The sequence below is a fragment of the Cuculus canorus genome, chromosome 2 (genome assembly GCF_017976375.1).
Source record: "Cuculus canorus isolate bCucCan1 chromosome 2, bCucCan1.pri, whole genome shotgun sequence".
NCBI classification, from domain to species: Eukaryota; Metazoa; Chordata; class Aves; order Cuculiformes; family Cuculidae; genus Cuculus; species Cuculus canorus.
Window position 1 is genome coordinate 138,204,068 of NC_071402.1, and position 23,336 is coordinate 138,227,403.

The 23,336-nt window shown below is 39.7% G+C and overlaps 1 protein-coding gene across 3 annotated transcripts in view; it reads right to left on the reverse strand.

The window, feature by feature from the left end:
- FAM171A1 (family with sequence similarity 171 member A1) overlaps window positions 1-23,336 on the reverse strand; it is an 89,906-nt gene that overhangs the window by 26,374 nt on the left and 40,196 nt on the right. The window contains exons 2-4 of one of the 3 annotated variants that reach the window (XM_054059112.1): window positions 11,816-12,043; window positions 6,109-6,201; window positions 915-1,073 (exon numbers count right to left, since the gene is read on the reverse strand). In XM_054059112.1, the coding sequence (XP_053915087.1) occupies window positions 915-1,073; window positions 6,109-6,201; window positions 11,816-12,043 (480 nt within the window). Of the gene's footprint in view, window positions 1-914; window positions 1,074-6,108; window positions 6,202-11,788; window positions 12,044-23,336 lie in introns of those variants that run through there. The other 2 variants (XM_054059114.1, XM_054059113.1) reach the window with 2 other exon arrangements.

A 23,336-nucleotide genomic window follows, 5' to 3' on the forward strand; every position in this document is an offset into this window, starting at 1 on the left:
GTCTGCTTCAAAACAGGCTCAGCTATGCCTTGCCATCCTCACAGGTGACTGCCTAACTCTGTCCAATAACCTCAAGCAATTCATTCTACAGCTTAAACAACCCTCATGGTAGTAAGGTGTTCCCTAATCACTAGACTGACCCTCTCACTGCACTGCAAGTCCACTGATTGCTTTTTAATCCAATACCTACACAGAGATAACATTATTCTCCTTTCCATACCAGCATTTTACGAATTTCAAGAATACTGTGCCCAATTCTTCTATTTTCCTGTAGCCTAGACCAATTATTTCAATCAAGACTAAACTAGAAGTGAAAGAGAAGTATCAGGCAGTTGCAGTCATAAAAATGTATTACATCTTTGAATTTAACAGTGGTTGTGTTTCTATTATGAATTTTCTTCGTTTACCCTTTGGTGCTAGATGGATTTGCACATTTAGGCTGAAGTTAGATGAAAAAGTATTGAGAGCCATTGAAACAACTCTTAGCAGAAACAACAGAACATGGAACATGAAGTTCTTGGTAGTAGGTATTTTTTTTTATTTTTAGAAAGAAAATTAATAAGAATCCTCAAGTTAAATTCTCTTTTGTCCCTTCACGATTATCTCCATTACTGTATGTGCATGTGCTATGCATTTGGAGACTTCACTCTAAACTACAAGCGTAACAAACTCTTCTGATCTCCCAAGGCCAAGGTATCTTGAACTTAGCTATTCAGTGGCCCCTTTTAAGTGACAGGGGACCTTCCTATCTGGCTTATTGCCACAGCATTTTGGTAGGGCAGTTGAACCTATCACATCATCCACAGTGTAAAGAATGTTTACAGGAATGGAGGACAGAAAAATTTGTATGATAAAAGTTGATCCCAATGGTTGGACCAATATGAAATCAGAGCAAAATTTAAGTAGAGTGTTACCTGTTCCATTTCCATCTAATCCCTGCAAATAAGGAAAACTGTCCACTTCCCAGGGTGAACTGGCTGCAGTCAGATATGCTGTCAAATCACTGTAGCTAGTGTTCTCTGGTAATTTCACAGATCTTCTCTGAAAGTGAACTTGTGGCTGAGTCCGTGCACCTAAAAAAATTAAAAGTGACTTTATACCCAATGCAGACAGAATATTTAGGTATTCCCATTTATGAAAACACATTTACAGGTTTTTTTTTTACTTTACAAATTGCCATAGCTTGAGAAGGACAGAGACATCAGAAGGCTCTTATGAAAGATGAGGAAAATCAGTATTTTTACTTTTACTTTTGCTCTGCGGTTGCCATTATTTTTCCACAAGTATCACAGAACAAGATTGCGAAGGCATCTAATGTCAGAAGCTTTTTTGACTACGGTATTTCCTCAGTCCACCTCCGATTTTATTGCATGTTTCTGAGTTCAGAGGTAGGGTATGTGAAAGCTTAGAAAAGCATCCAGGTCCCCATATTTGTCTAAATTTTGTTTGTCTTGAAATAGCAAATGTAGTTTACATAAATGTAGTTTAAATGTAGTGTGATTTTACAAGTGATTTGCTAAAGGACAATTTTACCTGTAGTTCCTTGTGTAATTTCTGTATTTAATTTTTACAAAGCTTTGGCCACATCAACCATGTCTAGTACTGAGATAACACCTTTTGTTTAAATCACTAGATAAAAAGACTCACTTGACAAAGCTGGAGTGAAAAGAGTTTCCATATTTTCCCATGCAAAGAACACATATAAACAGATTTAGATTACTTAGCATGTAAGATTTCTCCCTTTCCCTCTTTCTTGTACAATTTTAGTGGTTTTTTTTTCAAGATCACTAGGTGTTAATTGAATGGTCTTTGCCGCAACATGATTTAAGACTGTTTCATGTATTAAGGCATTTCATGTCTCATTTAAATCCCATTTTATAAAGTCAGTAATCTTTTTCAATGGATGATCATCATTAATACTGTTTAGCAACACACAGCAAGAGTCCATCTGCAAGTTTGTGTGTGGAACATGCAAATTAATTTGTAAATCAAAAGCTATTGTATTCTCCAGAGCTCGTTTTGAATACTCACAGAACACTCCCCACACAGCACAAAATCTAGAGGCAAGCAGTTTTTTTCTTAATTCACATTTGCTTATGCGTCTCAAAGATGTCAACTCAAAATAATTTTGCTTCTCTCCCCCTATTAGTCACTGGCAACACTTTTAGGGTACATGTAACTTCACTGATTAAAGAGAGTGAGTCACAATTCCTAAGCTTTGTAACTGCCAATGTCATTAACCAGGAGACTGGAATCTTTTCTTGCACTATTTTCTAGCAGGAGCTCTAGCTTTGAGAAAACAGGAAATTCCACAGAAAAAACTTTGTATTGGCCAACAAAAATTGCCATGTAGGCGGGCAAGTATCTCCAAGGAGCCGATCATTGTTTAGCTGTCATTCATTTGCTAACTCTGCAAGAAAAAGCCATAAACTCACTTCTTTAATTTCTAAAACATTTAAGTATTTACAGCAGGGTCTCAAGACTGGCAGTATCCTTAAGTGTTTAAGATAGTCATTCAACAACACCCGTGTGAAAAGGGAAAAAATCTCCCTTACCCAATTTCTGCGCTGAAACGGAAAACAACATAAAAGACTAAATAAATTGACTGCAATGAACTCCGGGAAGACTTATCTCACTAGTGCTCTGCAACACCATAGTAGTTTGCTGTACCTCAGGGACAGATCTGCTCAAGCTCTCGGGAACCTCTGGCTGCACTGCTGAATGGGCCCCTACAGCCCACAGGGCTAAGCATCCATACTAACAAAACAGAAAAAAACCCACAACAAAGAAACCAGCATTAGGATTATCACTAACAGTTCAATGTAAAATTAGAGGATTTTCTGCTGTCTAAATATCTGATTAAGATAAATTATTCAAGTTGCCAAGAACTGGTATTATATTTCAGAAGATCCAAACTAATTAAGAATTAAAACTCAACTGTTGTTGAGCCTGTCACAGTAATTCATGGGGAGGCTCTGGGGTTTTGTATAAAAAAATTTGGTTTTTGGTAGCACTGGGAAAGCCATGAGCTGCCAAATTTTAACCAGATAGGGAAGACTTGGAAAACCACTCTCAGTCTCTTGAATCCTATGGGTAATGCAAAGCATCCCTATGGCTGAGCCTCAAACCTGGCAGGAAACTTGTGCCACAATCAGCTCAGATGCAAGTTTTAAGGTGGAAGAAACAGCTTCCTCTGTGGATAGTGCACATACATACAATAAATCAGCGCAGAGTAGTTAATTCACACTCTAGCATAACAAACTCCTTGATACTGATGTTCACCCAAGAATTGCCACTCAGCCAGACTCTCTTCTAAGCTCCTCAGCTGAATCTCCCCAAACCCCAAAAAACACTTCCAAGGGGGCAGAAGATCTAGAGCTACCAGTGAAAGGCTTGTGACGGAGGCAGCTACCAATGCTTTTGCCTTCTCTCATCACCTTGCTTAGACGATAATCCAATGTACTCCTTTAGCAGAGGTCATGGAGCATTTCTGGGCTTATGTTTGGGAATAGACTTACTCAGGGAATTGGAAGTGGTAAAATGTACAGAAAGACTTTTGCTGACCAGACTGTTAGAGTACTTTTCTACTTGTCAACACTTTTTGCAAGGAGTAATTATTATCATTAATGCTTCTGTTATTGAAGATACCTAGTTTTGACTAATAAAAAGCAAACAAAGCCCAAACACATTAAGTATAAAATTGGCACGTGAGCTCTCTGCACTTGGTGACTGCCGTCAGGGGAAGGACTTCTGAGCAATATTCTTATCTTCTTTAAGCATCCCCTCGTCAACATACCAGCCATGACTCAAATGCTGTCAGCTGCAGTTTTCCAGAGCACATCTGAAGATGTAACCATTTCAAGGAGTTCCTGCAAGGCAGCTCCTGCCACGCTGTATGTGTGACATGGCACCACAGCAGTATTTGAGCTTTAGCCTATGAAAGGACATCTGAAGTATAATCAATTCATGCTCTGATTGCCCATGTGTCAGAGGCGGACAGAGGGTACGAATACACCTCCCATCCACTGAACACTGAAGTCCAGCTCGTCACTGTGCAAGTATTAAATAACTTAAATGACCCAGTAGCTGGCAAACTCTGTCCCTTGCAATTACTGGTGGAGCACAGCAGGGGATTTTAATGCCATTGTGAAAATTAAGCTGGCTGCATCAACTCAGACCAGCTTCTCAATTGCATGATAAGTTGCTTGCTTGATTAATTATTCAAAAGCAACTGGTACCGTATTGTACTAGACAGGTCTTTCTTTCCCTCGGACTGATGATTCAAACACCAGTGCTTCTGGTCTGTTCCTGGTATAATGAGTTTGGTTTTGCTCATGTATTGGCACTAAGGTAACCCCTGATCATCTCTCTTGAAGCACCTTGAAGTTACTGGGAAATAAGTTGGAGAAGTAACAGAGAAAAAAATAGGTCATGAGGATTTTCGATAGAGTAGAGAGACTCCATTCAAATGCTGGTACAATGTCTAGACTGTCTTTCACTTAGGTTTCATCACAAGAGAATTCCCAAGAAAAGGACTATGGTCTGGTCCCACAGAATAGTTTTTCCTGTCCAAGACTGAGAGTTCAAATTCCAGCTCCTAGAATACTACAGGTACCATTTCCTTCCTTTATCCTCTTTCTCTGCTATTCCAGCAGAACAAGTTATATTATTCTAATTTAAATATATCAAGAAACTCACTGGATCAATTCACTGAAGGGAGCAAGATTATGTGGAAATCATTTAATGAGTGGCACTTGGCTGTTAAATGTCCCCCTAGCCCTTTAGCATTCCCTGTTTTTTTTTTTGAAGAAAGGAAGCTGTAAGCATGAAAAGATTGTTCTTTTAAAGTTAATTCCATAATACTAGCACATTTGCATAAGAATATGAGTATTTAATACACTATGCTCACAGAAACAACGGTAAACAATGTTTCATGTTTTGTCTAATGGAATCCCTCATGGTTTAACACAGTTTACCATCAATCCAATTTATCTCATTAGATAATGCCATCTCTCAAACTGCAGAATATACGTACGGCAGCTGTGCTGTTCTCCAGCTCCTTCTGAACATTCCATCAGCAACCTAATTCATTTAGTGCTTTTTCAGCTCCAGTCATATCCAGTGTTATTAATGAAAAGCCTATTGCATCTGGATGGTTTCTAACCATAAAAAAAGATGTCAGGAAGGCATAATTGTATCATATCCCCTTAGATAAAACAAGATCATCTTGGAATATTATTGAAGCTAGTACTCCCCTGTTTATTAACTACCTGGTAGAGTTTAAAATGATGGTAATCACAATACATATGAATAAGACACAGTTTATGCACAATAAGAGTGCTCACAGGAGGGATGTCCCCCTGTTCTGGATCATCACAGTATCTTTGAAAACATCTATTCTTTTGTTAACATACTCACCTCAGCTAAAGTTAGGTCAGATCCCTACGTCAGAAGAACATGTTATTCTTCACTGTGCAATTCAGAAAACAGTGTTCATCTGATTGATACTACAGTTGCTTTAAGTTCTTTGTTTGGCCTAATGAAAAGGTGATTTGAACTTTATTCTTGTAATACAATGGGTTTTATCTTTAGTATGTGGTTTTGCGGGCAGTCTGATAAGTGCTCCACAGGAAGTAATTGAGAAAAACAGGTTTATATAGAGTATATAACAATGTAGACATGAGAATTGTTCAATATTTCTATGCCATTCACAGTAGAAAGCAAGAAACAAAATAAAACCAAAGAAAATTCCTAGACAATCAGGAAATGTTTACTGCAAGGCTGGTTAAATGAGCTTAGATGAAAAAACATCCAACAGATAGCAACAGAAATTCAGTCTCTTGCTTTCAAATGGCATGCTAATGTCCAAATTTGTTTATTACTGAGTAATGCGAATTGCCTAGTCACAGCAGTTAGGGATGAATTTAGCTAACAATCAATTCGGTAAAACCATCCCACAGAGGAGCATTCCTCAGGAAGAACTCAAAATAACTCCTTGCGAAATACCAATTTCATCCACAGGACAGAGTTCAGAAAGTACTGGGCTGTCAAGCTTTTTGATTAAAGCATCACTCAAATTTCAATTCTGACTCACAAAAACCAGCGTACCTTGAAATCCTGAGACTATCTGGACTACATCATCATAGACCATTAGAGTAGCTGAGCGTTCAGGAAGAAGGCCGAGACTCAGTGAAGAGAACACTGTGGGAGAGAAGTGGTTTAAGTGGGATGCATTTGAAGTCTTATAAACATAATCCAACAACAACAGCACTTACTTCTACATTTTTGCAAAAGCAGGCCACCCAAACTATTAAAGTCATATTCTATACATGACAGAAACCACATGCACTTTCTAAACCAAATAATTAAAACGCCAGGGTAATTATTATCGAAATAAACACACATTCTATGCATTGATTCCTGATAAAGTCATGCATGGTAGCTCAAAGCGCAGTAGAGTGCAGTGGAAAGCAGGGTTTTGAGTTATAATTCGCAGCTCCCCACAAAGGCTTGTCATTACATAAAGAGGACTGAAACACTAACCCAGTCTGACTGAATTATCTTTTCCGCAGAACAGTTATACTTCTTACCTCAGGAAGATTTTAGCAAAACTTAACTTTTAAATTAAAGACTCTTACATAAAAAGCCATACAGAAAAGCAAAGTATGATGAGTGTGAATAATTTGCTTTAAAATACAGCATGTCCTTACTGAGTAACCAGCTACACTACAGATGTGCTATACATAGCATTCTACCAGAAGTGCAAAAGGGGCAGATAAATACTATTTGCTGCAAGATATCTATCTGCAATGGCTTCCTCTGCTCCTGGGTACTGACATTCCTTACAGTGGGGGTGTCTGTATGCACACTCATCTTTGGAGAGGGAAGAACAGGATTAATTTCATGCCAAGTTTTTCAGATCCGTAAGACCAAAAATATATATGGAATTAGCCACTAGCACCCATGAAACAGTAAGTAGATCTGACTGCAGTCCATGCATATCTTTCAAAGACAGAAAGAGAGGAGGAGATTAACACAAACTAGTCATTTTCAGTATCTGGGTGGCATCTCATGTTCGTGCCTGAAAGTACTCATCCCATTCTGAAGTAACCACAAGTTGAGGAATACATTTCCAGAACCAATTACTAAAAGAACAGCAGGAGCTCTTCTGATTTTCTGGAGCTTCATAAATTTCCTCTGAATCAATATGTATTACTTGATGCAAGAGGCCAGAGGTTAAAAACAAATAGGGAGATTGTATGCTACTTCTGTTATAGGAAACCTATTCTCTTTTTAAAGATTAGAAACATTAGTGTTTAGGAGAAATACAGGAGGAAGGAGAAGAAACTAAGAGAAACACACTGATCAGAATCACCATCTAAGAGATGGTCTTAACAACACATATGAACATTAAAAATAATAATAATAAAATGAACAAACATGTTATTGCAAGTACAACTGCGAATTTTCTTTCCAATGCTCTACATGTGAAACAGACCTACACATCAAGCAATATAAGAATGCGTAATGTAAGTAGCACTAAGGCCACAATTAAAAAATGTGTTTGTCTTTATTCCAATAACTTAATTTGTATGAAGAAAGCTAATATAATTTAGACACCCTGGGGAGCTCAACACAACAAACCATGCCAACATCATCTTCTATATATGCCAGACTATAATGCACATAAAACCTCTAAACTTCCCCAGGGCTTTCCTGCAGAATCTTTTCTCAGCGTAACAAAGACAGAAAGTCATGCTTTTTAAGGTCAGAAGGATGACTGTGATGATCCTGTCTTTCTCCTGTATAACTACAGCCTTCCCTGAATTAATTACCGTTTCAGATCCAATAGGTGCGCTTAAACTAGCACACATGTTGTAGAAAAAAATATCCAATTTTCTTTTAAAGACGAAGACTACACCACAACATCAATGTTCTAGTAAATAATAATCAGGATAGTTAAACTATGTGCCTTTGTACCCATCAAAATTTATTGAGGTTAGACTTCTGGCCATTTGATCTTCTTTTTATACAAGCCTGCTAGACAGCAAAATTCTGTCTAACCCGTTTCCTCTTCCCTATGCAGGTACTGACAGACTATGATCAGATTACCCCATGAACTTTCTCTCTGTTAAACAAAATAAATTAAGCACTTCCAAGTCTTTCTATCTAAGCTATATTTTCCAATCTTTTAATCACTCCTGACATAACTCTGCAGTTTTAAACATTCTTCTTGAAGAAGAACTGGACACACGTTTCTCAGAGTGGCTGCACCAAGGCCAAGTTCTGAAATACTCTACTTGCCAGTCTTCACCTTATTTTACATCTAAGGATCAGACTATCCCTCATTATTGCAGTGCCACATTGGGAGGTTATTTTCAACCATTCATCTACCATGACTCACATGTCTTCTGCATCACATTGCTTTCCAGATGAGCTCTCCTTTCCCAGAAATACAAGAAGCATCCTCTGCTCCTAGAACTAAATTTCACCACAGCGAATGCTACGGGGTTTGCTTTGACTGACCCTACCACCTAGTCTGCACTGTGCTGACTCAACAATCCCTCTTTTCATTGCACATACAGCTCTGCAATGTCCTCTTAAATATGGACTAACAGCCACAGATTTATTTTCTTCCAAATTATTTAAAAGAAAAACCTATGCAAAGCCAAGAACAGATAGATGAGAACATCTTTCATCATGAACGCTCAACAACTCAAGTGATGTTAAATTAATGAAGTGTTAATAAGTGGAGTCATGGCTCTGCTGATAAATAGTTTAATGGAAAAAGAGATCTTAATCTTTTCCTCCTACCATTTATTACTATGTAAATAAATAATCCTCCTGCTTAAGTGGTAAAAAGCTAGTAATTATTTTTTTTAATATAAGAAAATTTCATTTCTGCTGAATTACGAAAAGAGAAAACCCTCGATGATTACTCTTTAAAGCTATTACAGTATCACAAACTCAGTGGCTGCACAGCATTTCAGCATAAAATTATGACTAATGCATATCGACCACGATGGAAGAACCCTGATCCTTTGGCAAAGTCCTGTTACAGCACTTTAAACATTACCAACCTGTAGCTTTCAAAACTACTCCCCACTCATAGTCATCTTTCTCCCATTGAGGTGGTTCAAGTAAATGTGTCCATACTTCATTTGTCACAGCACAAGGGATGGCGCATTGGCCTAAACCTTGGCCGTGGGTGGATAGCTGCTCACAATGCCATATCTGCTCTGTGGGGTGACAACTACTAGTACCATTAAATGACATTTTCAGGAAATGAAATACACCATACGCTTGTGCCCAGACTGCACACTGCAGAATCAGGATTTAAATATGCTGCTTGATCCCCATCGTTCAATCCAGATTAAAGAAAAGAGCAACAATAAAACTTCCATGGTTTTCAAAACTTCTATGCTGTGCTAGTTATAAGCATGATAGGAATCTAAATACCAACAGCTCTCAGAAAGCTTTTTAAAAACTATAGACTTCTTAGTTAATATAAAAAATATCAGACTAAGTATTTTGGGAATGAACTTTTATGTCGTGCCCTTTTTAAGGAGTAATTCAAAGGACAACCCTATTAAATCTACATGAAGCATATCAAGTTGTAACTTCTTGTTTCTTTAATCAAAGAAAGGGATTAAGTTCCAGGTACAGCAAGCAGAAGAAAGGATTCTGCTCCCAATTAAATCAATGGCAAACCATCTACCAGTTTCAATGGGGGAAGATCAGAGGTGAAAGGAATCTATTGTCTCAGTTAAGCTCACATTTCAGTTGTGGAAAGGAAGATTTTGTGGAAACTGTATACATTTACTGCTCTTTAAACTTCAAGGACTTGCCAAAATAATAATGTCTTGCTTGATACTCTTCCCTCAAAATCAGTATTTAAGAAAAAGCAACAAGCAAAAAACCTATCCAAACAAACACCAGGCTGCTGGAAAAGCATGTCACATTCAAAAGACGTAGGGTATTAGTCAGAAAGACATAAGGCACAAGGCAAGAAAAGGTACAGGCAAGAAGAGGTTATTCCATGCTTTAATCCTTCACGATGGTGCCTTAAAGAAGTACATTAAGTATGCTAAGGAAGCTGCACTTCATCTTATTTAAACAGAAAAAAGCACGTGTCTTCCCAGGGGCAGATTTAGACTAGACATTAAGAGGAAATTCTTCACAACAAGGATGGGGAGGCCCTGGATCAGGCTGTCCAGGAAAGAGGTGGCTGCACCATCCCTGGAGTTGTTCAAGGCTAGGCTGAATGGGGCTTTGAGTAAACTGGTCCAGTGGGAAGTGTCCCTGCCCATGGCAGGGGGATTGAAACTAGATGATCTTTAAAGCCCCGTCCAACTCAAATCATTCTACAATTCTATGATCAAGGAAATTTCGAAACAGAGTGACAGAACAATTACAGTTGGAAGGGACCTATAGAGGTCAACTGCTTCAAACAAGCAGGGGCTGTTCAGTTGAGTTCTGAATATCTTTAAAGATGGAGATTTCACAACCTTTCTGGGCAACTTGTTCTAATCCTTGACTACTACTTCTGTAAAGGATTGTTCCCTATTATTTATTTGAAACTCTCCTTGTTGCAACTCAAATATTTAAGTTGCTTTTTATTCTTTCACCATACACCTAAGAGCCTGGCTTAGTCTTTGATATAGCTCCATTAAGTAACTGGAAAATGTGGCAGAATATGGTAGAGGAAATGTGGAAGAAGTCAGTTTATTGTATCTGACACAAGTGAATGCAGATAAGTAAACATCACGCTGAAATGCCTAAAGCATAATTCTGGGTTTGAAGAGATTCAAGTTCCTTTCCCCATTTGAAAATACATTTGCTGCTTGACCTTGCGGCAAGTCACACAGTCCCTCTGGCTATGTTGATATTAATAAATAAAACTGAGCCAAGGCACAGGAGTGCCCTGTGATCATTTATGTTATTTAAATATTAGTGCACTTAAAACCTGGCATGGCTTTGGCCTGGGCTAATTATCAAATCTGAGGTGGTATTCAGGTATGTTTTGGGTACAATAAAAGTCTGGGACTATTCCCAAACCACTTGCACCCTAACTGTGCCTGTGGATTAGAGGAAAGGCAGATAAAAAAAAGAGAAGTGACCTTCATCTAGATGTCATGTCTTGAGGTCTGAAAGCCACCCTCAATCTGTTCTGTTTAGCAGTACATAAAGTCTTCATGACTCAAGTTTCCCCTCCTGTATAACTAATTAAAATTAGTTGCAAAATAAAATTTTGAGGCATTCTGATAAAAAACTAACATGCAAGTATTATTGTTATATTTACATGTCTGTGGAAAAAAAACCCCAAAATGGTAATTAGGTTAGAAAAAATCCTTACGTCTGGATACCATAACTGCAGATTAAAACTGTCCTATGGACATGTCCAAGAACTGAAAGGCCAGAACATTTTTTGTACACTACAGCCTGTAGTGCAACAGTTGTTTCTATACCTTGGGAAAGAAATGAATGAGTACATCACAGCTGCTGAAACAAAGCACTTAAAGACAGAATTCCCATAACAAAAAAGATCTGGAATTTATTTTCTGTGGAGCTGTAAAAACTCCAACAGTTGTTTGAAAACTGACATAGCACTGTATCAAGGACAGCCAGGAGCAGAGCGAATCTCTGCACAGCCCTGATGCTATAATTAACTAAGGAAGAAACCTTTCTCTTTTTGAAACACACAGATATTCTTCCTCCCACCAAGGATCATAAGCATTAAAACATATCACACAAAACTGTGTAGCTTCCTTTAGATGCAAAATCTTACCTCAGAACAAAAATAAAGATCTCTTACCAGGCAATCTTACAGGTTTCCATGGTGCAGAATTTGGCACATACGAACGTTTACTAGCAGTCACTATCAGTTGATTGCCCAACTTATACTGAAACTTGAGGAAGGCAGTGCCATCTGCTCCTGAGGTTCCAGATGCAATGGAGATCTGGTTGGTAAAAATCTCAATGAAGGCTTCAGTTACTGGCTGATGTGTGCTGGCATCGCTTACATGGACCTTCAGTGTTACTTCTGTAATGACAAAAAACCCACAGCAATTACTGTCTGAAAGACTTCTGCAGGAGGCAGCACGTAGAACATGCCAGCACACCAATGACCAAAAAGACATGGGGCTCAGTGCTAACCTCTGACACTTGGGTGCCAAATACAAACTCTTGTCCCGGCCTGCAGTTCTCCATTTCAAGCAGTCAGTCTTTATAACAGTGCAGATTCTGTCACACAACAGATCAGCTCCTGAATTATTGCCCTACTGCTAACTCCAGCAATGGAGGCATCTACATTCCACCAAGACCCACATGCAGCTGGGCAGCACATCACCACGGCCAGGCAATATTCCCTTTGACAGGCAACTTGTCAATCTCACACTATCACCATGATTCTAAATGCACATGCTATCAAACACCACATATGAGACACAGATAGCACAGCATCGTAACTTTCTGTAACTTCTCTGCCTTGCTGCGTGTCTGCTCCAGCCAGGCTTCTCCACCAGCAGTGGGAAGAGGGAAAGGCTGGAAGTGGGCTGTGCTCCCCCACCCCTTCCCCAAAACATGTCTCTGTTTCTGTAGCAAAGAACCAGAGGAAATCTGCTGTGAAGGAAGCCCAGGAAGAAAGAGATTGCCACAGCTGACACAGGATTCCCCTGGTGATGTCTAACCAAGGTGGTGAAATCCCACAGGATCAGGACAACCAGGTGGGATGCAGAGTGCTAGCAGTGAGTGAGAGAGGAAGATCTCTCCTTGCCGCCCTGTTCACTGGTCCTTTTTGCAAAAGGGTGAAAATGCCACCACACCTAGTGACAGCTGCTCGCCAGCCCTGACACTACCATATGACCTGTCCCCACATACAACTGGTGGGTATAAGGAGCAAAGAAGTGATGGTTAAGGCAGTCAGGAGCATCGTACATCTTGTAGGCGTGCAGTCAGAAGCTAACACAATAGACTACATTTTCCTTGAGTAATTTGCTGTTTTTCCAGAAACTAATTACTTGTCTAAATGTTTCCAGATGTACAATATTTGCCTACTCTGGGGCACTCCTATGACTGAACCATGCATTGTGTCACCAGGCTTTTGTTACATAAAGCAGAATGGCTTGTGCAACACAGTCCCTCTGGAAGGCATTCCTCCATATCTATGATTATTTTTCTGCCCTTCCAAGAGTTCCTCTGCTTCATGCTCTGCAGTAGCAGCTGTTGCCTTTCTTCAATAACTATGACTTAAATGCAAAGCTGTGTTGAAAAGATCCAGCAATAGTCCAATGCCTCCACCAAGCCACTCCTTGAATTTTTTTATTTACAGTCACTCATTCTAAATGAATACGTAGCTCCCTCTTTTCTCTCTCATTTCTCTTGTTCTCACCATCATCTCTGGAAATTCTATTGCTCTTGCAATAAGTCCCCTACGTCAGCTTACTCCATTCCCCAAGGTAGTAGAGGATATTTTGCAAATTCCTTTCTCTACCAGGGGAATTCAGCCACTACCAAATAATATGCTCACACTCCATGTGCAACTCACTTCTTCATGTCCTGCACAGAAAAAGAAAGCACCATCTCCTGCTCATATTTATTTAAAAACAACACATCAGTTTCTACAGACTAGCACTGGCGATACAGTTCTGTTATATTACTGCTGTGTGTTAGGATTTTAAGAATTTATTTTGGTGTGAGCCCCTATCCAGCAAGACATAACAACAAGAAGAACAACAAAGAAATGACATAACTGAGTATGCTGAGAAACATACTGTAACAGTATAAAAATTTAAAAGGATGTCAGGATCTAATACAAAAATATCAGCACCTCTGTCCTAAGGGTATTTCAGCCAGAAAGATATTGGGCCCTTTAATATGCAGAGACCTTCTGTCTGAATCCTACACTACAGAAAATATAAATATCAGGCAACCCTGAACAAAAAACCCATTAGAGAAATTCATCATCATCGCAGCCCTCACTTTAGAACTTGGCAATGGAGGATGCCAATTTAGAGGAGATCAGCATGAAATACACTCTCGCTATTAAAGATTTTGGACTTGTTCCCAGTTTTGCATTTAGTAGTCAAAGAAAATAATGTGAAAACCAGTGTCCATACACTCTGGTGTGCATGTACAGAATACCTTCTTAGAAACTTTGCCTTGATCAACAAGCAACTTATGAAATCTTGTGCATGTGAATGGCAGCTATATTAATCAAAGGAAGAATGCACATGTATTTCATGTATCTACAAATTGTACATGTATTTACAAACATGACAGCAAAAAGCAATATAAGTTTTATTTTCAAAATGTGCATGAACAATATGCTTAGATCCAAAGCCAGATAGCTGTGTTGTTAATGTTTCCCACTTTGAATTGCCTAGCAAAGAATGGTGAAGAACAGATGCGGTTTAGAATAACGGGTCATGCATTAAAGAAAAAGCAAGGAAAAAGGACAAGCTGAACATTGTGGTTAGCAATTGCAGTAACATGAAAGTTTAGCCTTTTCTAAAACAACCACACATAAGAAGGAACTAAGGAGCTCTGGAATATTAAATACTAATCAAGGAAGAGGATAAGAAAACAACAGAAGTATCATAACTATTTAATTCCTTATAGATATCCAAAATTCTAGAGTAGAGACTATTGCTAAAATTGATCACAATGACTGATAAACAAAATTTTTCCTGTATACACAAATCCAGCTCTCTCTTCTCAAACAACAGAGTTAGCCATGGTATCTCCAGTAGGAAACTCTTTTATACTTAACTCTATAGCTATACAAGGGCTTCCATCTGCATCCTTCTCTCTTTCTGATAAGGAAGGATAAGGGTTTCCAAAGTCCTGTTTCCAAATGGAAACGCCAAAAACTATCACCCAAGGTGGAAGACTGATGTCCTGAAAGGCAACAGATTGGAAATGCTGTTCCAAACCACAAGTCCCTAGATCTGATACAGTTTTTTTTTCTCTCCCCATTTTTAATATTCAGATTTGGTTTTTTCCTGAGAAGACAGAGAAAATCCTACCAACAATCCTGAACAACTCTAATTCTTTTCTTGTGTTGTCTTCCCTGACATAAACATGAAATATATACAAGTTGCTTAATTCAGGGCTTTCTTCTACACAACAGCTCCCTTTTCTTCTTATCTAATGCAGCAGTGAGGTCATAACACTAAACCTGCATCATCACAGTAATTTCCACAGCAACACAATGACTACAAACTTAGAACTGGAGAGAAATTGTTGAAGAAAACCTCCTCTCAAACACTGAGTGATGAGAACAATCTATAAGGGGAGACTACTATGGAAACTTAAAAAAGCTATACCATAAGTTTCAGGATTGTTAGTAAATATTCAGACACTTCTTGAAGAAGAGGAAGATTTAAGAAGGGAAAGAAGAGAGCAGAGTAAGAATAGCAAGTGATTCAAGATCAGTCTATACTCAAATTAATAGGGAGGTCTTAGACCAAAGCATTAGGTATACTAAAAGAAGCATTTAATTAGAAAAAGCTGCTTAGTAAACTCATTACTAAGGAACAGAGTCTTAAAAATATCTGGCAAACTTTTCAGTTGGTACTCTGAGCAAAACGGTGGGGATAAAGCAGATAAGTTACTCTTCAGTTTTACAGGCTATCACAGCAAGGAGCTCACACAATTAAAAACACATGGGCTCAGAGAGGGAAGGACATCTGCAGTGTGGGGAACATGATGAAGGCAGGGAACCAAATGCACTGCGTAAGATGTACTTCGAGAACATGAACTGCTTAAAGAGACGTATGCTTCATTCCTCCACAGATCTGTGATACTGTTGTGCTCTCTATTATTTTACTACAGCAGGAATATTCACTGTCTTAAGATCTGAACGAGCTTTACTCTCTGCTACCAGTGAGTCTCAGGAGGAAGGAAGGGAACATAAAGGTGCACAGTGCTGATGTTCCCACACTGGAGAACAAAGCAGAGAAGGCTGAGGTGTCAGACTCTGAGCTGAAGAATTTACCAGGGGGCAGCTGTGATCTCTCACCTCCCCAGACAAGCCAGTCACATTCAGGATAGGCTACGCCTGAGCTGATAGCACTGTCTTATATACCTGGCTCTTGACTAGTGTGGTGTGAATGTGACTCTTTCAGACCTGGGCTGTCTGGCATGCAGTTCCCCATCAGCTTGCAGCACAACGCAGGTGGGGACAGGTTGAGCCAGAGTAATTTGCCTGTAACACTAGTGCACACCCTGCCATTACGTTCCTACCGGAATGTTTCACGTCCAAAGCAAGAGCTTCTTATGCTAACTGTTCATTTCCAGGAGATAAGCTGTGGGCAAAGATATCCTGTTTGGATAGGCAAAAAGACTGTGTCTCCCTGTCCAAAAGTGCAGCTAGGAATGAGCCACCTGCAAATGTTAAAATGTTTAAATGTTAAAATAATGTTAAATAGTGAAAGCCACGCAGGAAAACCTGCAACTCTGGCTTCAAGAATCCCAACGCAAAGTGGGGAAAGAAAGATAGTGGGGAAAAAAGCAAATAGAGGGTTACATTCCACAAAGGGCTCAAGGTTGCTGTATACATATGCTCTAAGCCTAGATCTCTTAATTATATTCCTTTGTCTTCTTTCAGTAATCACATCTTACTTGTTTTTCAAACAAGCACAAACCAAAACTACTAAAACAGTTTGGTTTTCAGCTGCACTGAAAGTCCCAGTTTTCTATTACTACACTTACTGTCAGCTATATAAAAAACCCAGCATCTCCAAGGTTATAGTTTGGGAAAGTGAAATTTAAAAAAGGAAAATAAAAACCCTTACATATTAAGATTCCAATCCAGAATCCTATCTGGCTCCTTAATCTGATTTTTGAGATTTTACTAAGTCTAAACATTCTCTGAACAATCCTTCCTGTGCCATCTGCTTTATGAACCATACTGCTTCCTCTGAAATACAATTAACCTTAAGACAACTATTTCTGCAGTCACAACCCTTCTTCTTAGACTTACAACCACTCTATATTGCTGTGAACTCTCAGTTTGGGAATGGTTTCCTTCACAACTGGTATCATCAGCACTGTCTGCTACAACCAGACTACGAAAAGTGAAAAGCACTGTTGTTTCCTTTAAAAAAACAAAGCCTAATATTACATAAAAAGAAAAATCCTGAGCAATCTGAGTGATGGCACACTGTCAGATCTCAAATACTGAAATAACAGAGAAGTTCTGACAGAGATTTGAAGTCAAAGATCACAATCTTATTTAGGTCCCAATCCTATAATTTGGTTTCTGTGCACACACCCCTCTGTCAGCAGACTCCCGCTGACGTCTGCTGGACAGATGATCTCTTTAGGGAACAGGCTGACACAGGCAGTCGTTATCACTTATCTTTTCCTCTGGGGGTCCACTATCCATGGACAATGTCAGGATATTACCAAAGAGATATTTAAATTATCTAGGTTTTGATTAAAGAAAGAAAACTTCCTGCTCATTTTAAAAATGCCATTATAGACGTTATTTTAAAATACAATTGTATCCCCTGCTCTGATTTAGCTTACTGGCAACGTGCCTGGTTCTGAATCCTACATGCCAAATGGATAAGCCTTTCCGCTTCTTGTCCTTTTGCCCATGTGCGAGGTCACCTCTTAGCCAAATAATAGGATTTTCATTTATCTGAAGGAAAACATTTTCCTAGAAAAAGCAGTGTTCCCCGGTACCTCATCACAGATACCAACTCACGCGTTTACATATTGTCATATCTTTCTAATGAACTACAACAAGACTCTACTGACAACCAAGTTTCAAAATAGTAGCAGAGTAAGTTCATATAAAAAATAGGAAAATGTGTATGTAAAATCCCTCAAGAAACACAGACAATGGTCTTCATTTATGTGGTCACTTGAAAGGTAAGTTCATGTGTACCACCTCAAAAGGCAAACTAGGTGTGCCTGTAGATCTATGGCAATGACGATGACATCCTCTGTACAGAACAGGCTCTAGCCCGCATTACAGGAAATCCAGTGGTGCTACACAGCCTACCCCTCTACCACAGGTAACCAAGGTCTGAACCGGGGTAAGCATCTGCCACTGATTTACAGTGAACCCGACTAAGGGTTGGGATGGGGAAGGTCTCCTCCTGCTTGCTGCCTGTTCAGTGGCCCTCAAGACCATACCAGGGCTGCTGCAGTCCCTGGCATCAAGCAGGGACTTACTTCTGTCCACGGCACTGGTCAGACCTCCGGTAAGGACTATACAACAAAGCTTGGTTCTCAGGCCCAGACTTCAAGGACTTGGAAAGCAGAGGGGTTCAGACAAGAGCCACATAAAAACCCAGGGGACAGGGAAGCACAGGACCAGCCTTTTGAAGAACTTGACCTCTTCAGTTATTGTGACAGAAGGCTGGATCACTGTGCATTAACAGGGAAACTGCAAAAAGAAAAGGTCAGCTGAGAACTTTTAGTCTTACTGACAGAGGTACAGGATCAACCAACACTAAATTTCAGAAAATTCAGGTGTTGTTTCTTAGCAACAAGAACACAACTTACTAGATGGCAGACTAACTCGTGCTGACAGATTAAATGGAGATTTCTTTTCTTTTTTTTTTCTTTTAAAAAAATCCACCTTGTAATTTTAGTTCTAGGTGTTTAAAGCTTAGAATTAATGTTTAATTCTCGAGTTAACAGAATTAATGTTTGATTCTAGAACATTTATAAAGCCAGCCCAAATGGCTGTCTGTGGTTCTTCTTCTTAGCACTGCAATATGAATTTGCTAAACATTTTTCTGCTTTAGAGGTCATGGGGAAGACTACCAGTATGTTCCTCTGCATGCTCTGAGCACTTGCAGTTTTATGACTGTAATTAACTCTCACACATCAGAAGACAAAAAGGAACTTTTCTCCCCCAAATGCACAACTGACTGGTTTCCAAGTTTTTCTTTTATTCTTCTCCTTTGCTCCTTCTCAGATACAGTAGAGACCAGATGCAATGGGAGCTACACAGTCCAGTCTTTTTGCTGGCACAGAGAAGCCACGCTGTGATGCCAAATCAATGCACTGTGCTCACGTCATCTCAGTGGACAAGCAGGATCTGGGGCTGTGAAGGAGGCTGCTCTTGGGTGGCACTTGAGGCTTTTTCACCCTTTCCTGCAGCACAGTTTGATTCATCTGTGTTTCTCATCTAACATTCCTTGCCACTGCAAGTGCCTCAGGCATTGCTGGCACTGTGGCTGGTTCCTCTAGTGCACAAGAATTTAATTTCCAGAGGACTGACATGATTTCATTTAACTAAAATAATTAGACTCAATCCTCAATATTTAAACAAAGCAGAGTGGTCTGTGATATGAAGGTCAGAGAGGTGCCTTACTTGCCTGTTCAAGCTTAAGATCTATTAAACAAAGCATTTGGAAACTAAAACGACAAATACATTAATTTATCTCAAAATACATTCTTTCCTAGTGATAATGCACACAAGGAATAAGAACTAGAGCAATTCATGCCACCTCCAGTGACAACCAGGCTACCACACAACCATGTACTCAAGGAGGAGGGAGGGGCAGTTAACGGATAATAAAATAAAGACATTCATCACACAATTGCCCAACATTTAAAAGAGGTTTTGCATATCCTGACCTGCTAGAGCCTGGAGCATTACCACCAAAATTAATTTCTTGGAAAAAAAGGTAGGAATTTTCTTTAATTAAAAAAGTGAGAGCTATATGCATAATGCCCAGATGAGACTCTGATACCCTATTGTTAAGTGATTAAACAAGCATTTATAATTAACTTGAAACTCACACGGCTATGAAACTCATGAATAGCAATAGTTGTATTAACAGGTCTGCCTTTGATCTCTACGGGAACTGTGCATGACACAAACTAATTTCATTTTCAAACCTTGTCTTATAGACATGGAATTATATAAAGATACTGTCATGGAGTGCAGATGGAAGTTGAGTTTCAAAGCTTTAGCTTGCCACATGCATAATGCATTCTTTACAAGACATGAAAAAGTAATCCCTGCTTAAAATCCTCTTTTTTTTTCCTAATAGAGTCCTTTGAAACTCTGTTTGGAGATCAATATGGAATGAAAAGTTAATGCACTGATATTTTCCAGTTGCTGAGCTTTAGAGTTCTCCACTGACTCAAACAAGACCACAGCTGATTTTGCAACATCAGCTCTGAGGATAACACCACGTTGAGCTCAGCCGCTCCACAGCTCACAGGGATTTTAAGCCAAGTTTATACCTACTGCATCACTGGTCTAGTTTGGGGGAGGGCAGACAGGGAAAGCTTGGATTTGCTTAGATATGGATGGATGTGCTACATTTTCCTGGAACAACTTTTTCCTAACTCCACTAATAACAAGATGCATCTGAAGAAAAAATTTAAAGCAGACATATTCCACACTAAAGTGAGCCAGTGTATGTGCAATGGGGCAGGGAGGAAATAAGCACTTTTTTTTTTTTTGCTTATTTCCAACTAGTTTGAATCTCAGGTTTAATCTCTATGTAATTTCTGAAACCTGCAGTGAAAGCAAAGCTAGATGTCACTTTGGAAGAGAGTATTTTTACTTGCGTTGTCTTTTTTTTTAAACAAATTACTGTAACGATTCAAACAAACCCAACTCTAAGAGGCTCCCTACAGACTCACAGTGGTAAGCAGACTTCCACTTTCACCCAAGTACTCCACTGACACGAGATGCTACACATATACAGACAAATTGTGTTTAAATTTTATCTTATATTATCTTATTTTATTTTATACTTGCACATTCTCTTTTTTTTCAAATAACTAACTAGTCAATTTATATTCATTTCATTCCTTGAAGAGGTAATCCCCAGCTGGCAGACAGAAAAATTAAGCACCAGCAAAGCTACACGTGGTAACAACCTCATTCCGCCAGCTCAGCCAGCCTGAGCAGAGAGCTCTGTGGGGTGATGAGCAGCTCAGCACTGCTGCTCAGCTACTACTGGGTGAAACCAAACCAGGAGCATGGCTCCCACCACAACCTCCATGGCCTGGCTGTGGACTCCTGTTCCTTCTTTTGTGCTGCTCTTGGACCTGTCACTGTGTTTGTTCCATTTACTGACACAGCACAGCACCATCCTAACAAAATGTAGGGCTTGTTGCTAGGTTATCAGGTTGAACTGCTGAAGCAATGCAGCCCCAAGCGCCAACATCCGCAGAATGGGCAGGTGTGGGGGCAGAGACACAAAGTCTTCTAGCCAAGTGCAACACTGGTGGAGGAAAAGAAGGGAGCTTGGACCGCCTCTGCTGGCTCATGGGCTATTAGCTCACATCAACTGCACCATAGCTCTAGGACCATAGCCGAAGAGTCCTCCTCAAGTAACTGCACTCCTACAGTCAATTTGGAAGGATGCCTACCCCTCTCCTGACTAGACAAGCTTTAGGTTAGCTTTTGACATGAACAGTTGCAGTCAACCTTTATCCCGTGCTAATCCCAAATAACTGAAGGTTGGCCCCTTCCCGATTGTGGTACCTCTAACACTGCACAGCAGCACTGCAGCAGTAACATCCTCTGGTGCCTAAAGGTAGGATGCTTGTGACAGTGCCAGGGAAGGCACCGATTTTGAGCAGTGAGGACTTCCGCACAGGCACACGCAGGGTTTACAATTGTTCTTGAATACCCTAAAGCCTCTACAGCCACAGTTGGCATTTCTCTTTGTGGAGAAAGAGGGGGTTGCTGTTGATTCCTCCTGATTCTAAAAAGCTTGCTTTCATTAGCATCTCTACATGCCTGTGGCCATGACTGCTGTCTTCTCCTCACTACAGCACTATGATTAATCATGCCTCAACTTGCTTATATTGAAACTTTATCCTCCAAAAAATATTATCATAACAAGGTTTTGAGATTTTTCTCTTCAAAACGATGATTATATTTCCTCATTTGGAACAATAAAAAAAAAATTAATCAACTTGTGGTCCAGGTCTTCTAGAAAATGAGTGAAGACTTTAAATAAAATAGGATGAAGGGAACTTGTAGTAGGTCCTAACACTGTAAACCATCCCCACAGCTTGACACATGGCTATTTGTCATTACCCTTTGTTTACTCCTTCATCCAATTTCAGTCACGCAGAAGCAGCCTTCTCATCTAAGCCAATTTTTCAATTAATGTTTTTGAACCAGGCTGCTGTATTGTCTGTATTTCAGCTGTGATGACTGCATATATATGCAGAGCTCAACAACTGACTCAGCAACCACAGCTTCAGTTTAAATTACCGTAACAGCCACGGTGATTGTAATTCTTGGCAGGGGGATTAATTTGAAGGCTTTTAAGATTCCATGAGAAATAAAATTTCTAATCAGATTAAAATTGTGAATTAAAAAAAATATTTTCTATTCCCCTACACTGGTAGTCAATTATGTAAATCAGAAGTTATTGGCTCTTCCACAAATTCACAACCGTAATTAGAAAGTACAGTCATAGTTACACTTGCAACATTAACCTTCCTTACAGAATAAGAATAGAATCTATCTTTTATAAAGCCACGAAGTGCCAGTGACTGGGGTTTTGATACGCTGCTCATCCAGCTTCTATCACTTTCCATAACTACGAAGAGCACTGGAGCATACCTTCATATTTCTTGGTCACCTTGCAGCTCTGACTCCCTGTGGTGCTTGTCACAGTCCCCTGACTACCACTGTGGCTAAGAAGGCTTTCAACTTGGAGGTCCATGGTCCAGGCTTTGGGAATGTATGAAAGTAACTTGGAGAAACATGTTTGTTTAGGTCATGTAATTGCCTGTCTATGGGGGGGGGCTAAAGGCGTGGGCACTCTGCTGAAGGACTCTCAGGGTTCACAAATCAAAATGTTGAAAACCGCAGCAGAAATGGCTGATCAAACAACTCAGTGAATTATCACAATGTAAAATGTTGTGACTGGCCCATAAAACGATGGAAGCAGGCTTAGAGGAGAGGGGCAAGGGCAACATGCCCTGAAGCTTGTGGGGACAATGCAGGGTGTGACTGACCACAGCTGCTGCAAACAGAGCTGACTTCATCTCAACGAAAATGAGATCAGAGGGTGGCCTTTGTTTTAGATGAACAGCTATGTCAGTAGAGTGGATCGACTAACTACAACACAGTAGTGGATCAAACTGTTCTCGAGTTCATTATGAGTGAGAATGTCCCCTAGAACAGCATGGGGAAGATGTGTATGTGTTGCTCAGTGTAGCACAGAGTATAAAAACTGAATAACAACAGTAATAAATAAACTTGAGAGCAATGGGCTTGAGCTGGCTTCAACTCACATGTTCTTTCTCTGTGGCTGGTGATGCACAGTATCGTGACCATGAGTACAGAGACCAAAACCAGGTATCATGCACTGGTGGTACAATTGAAT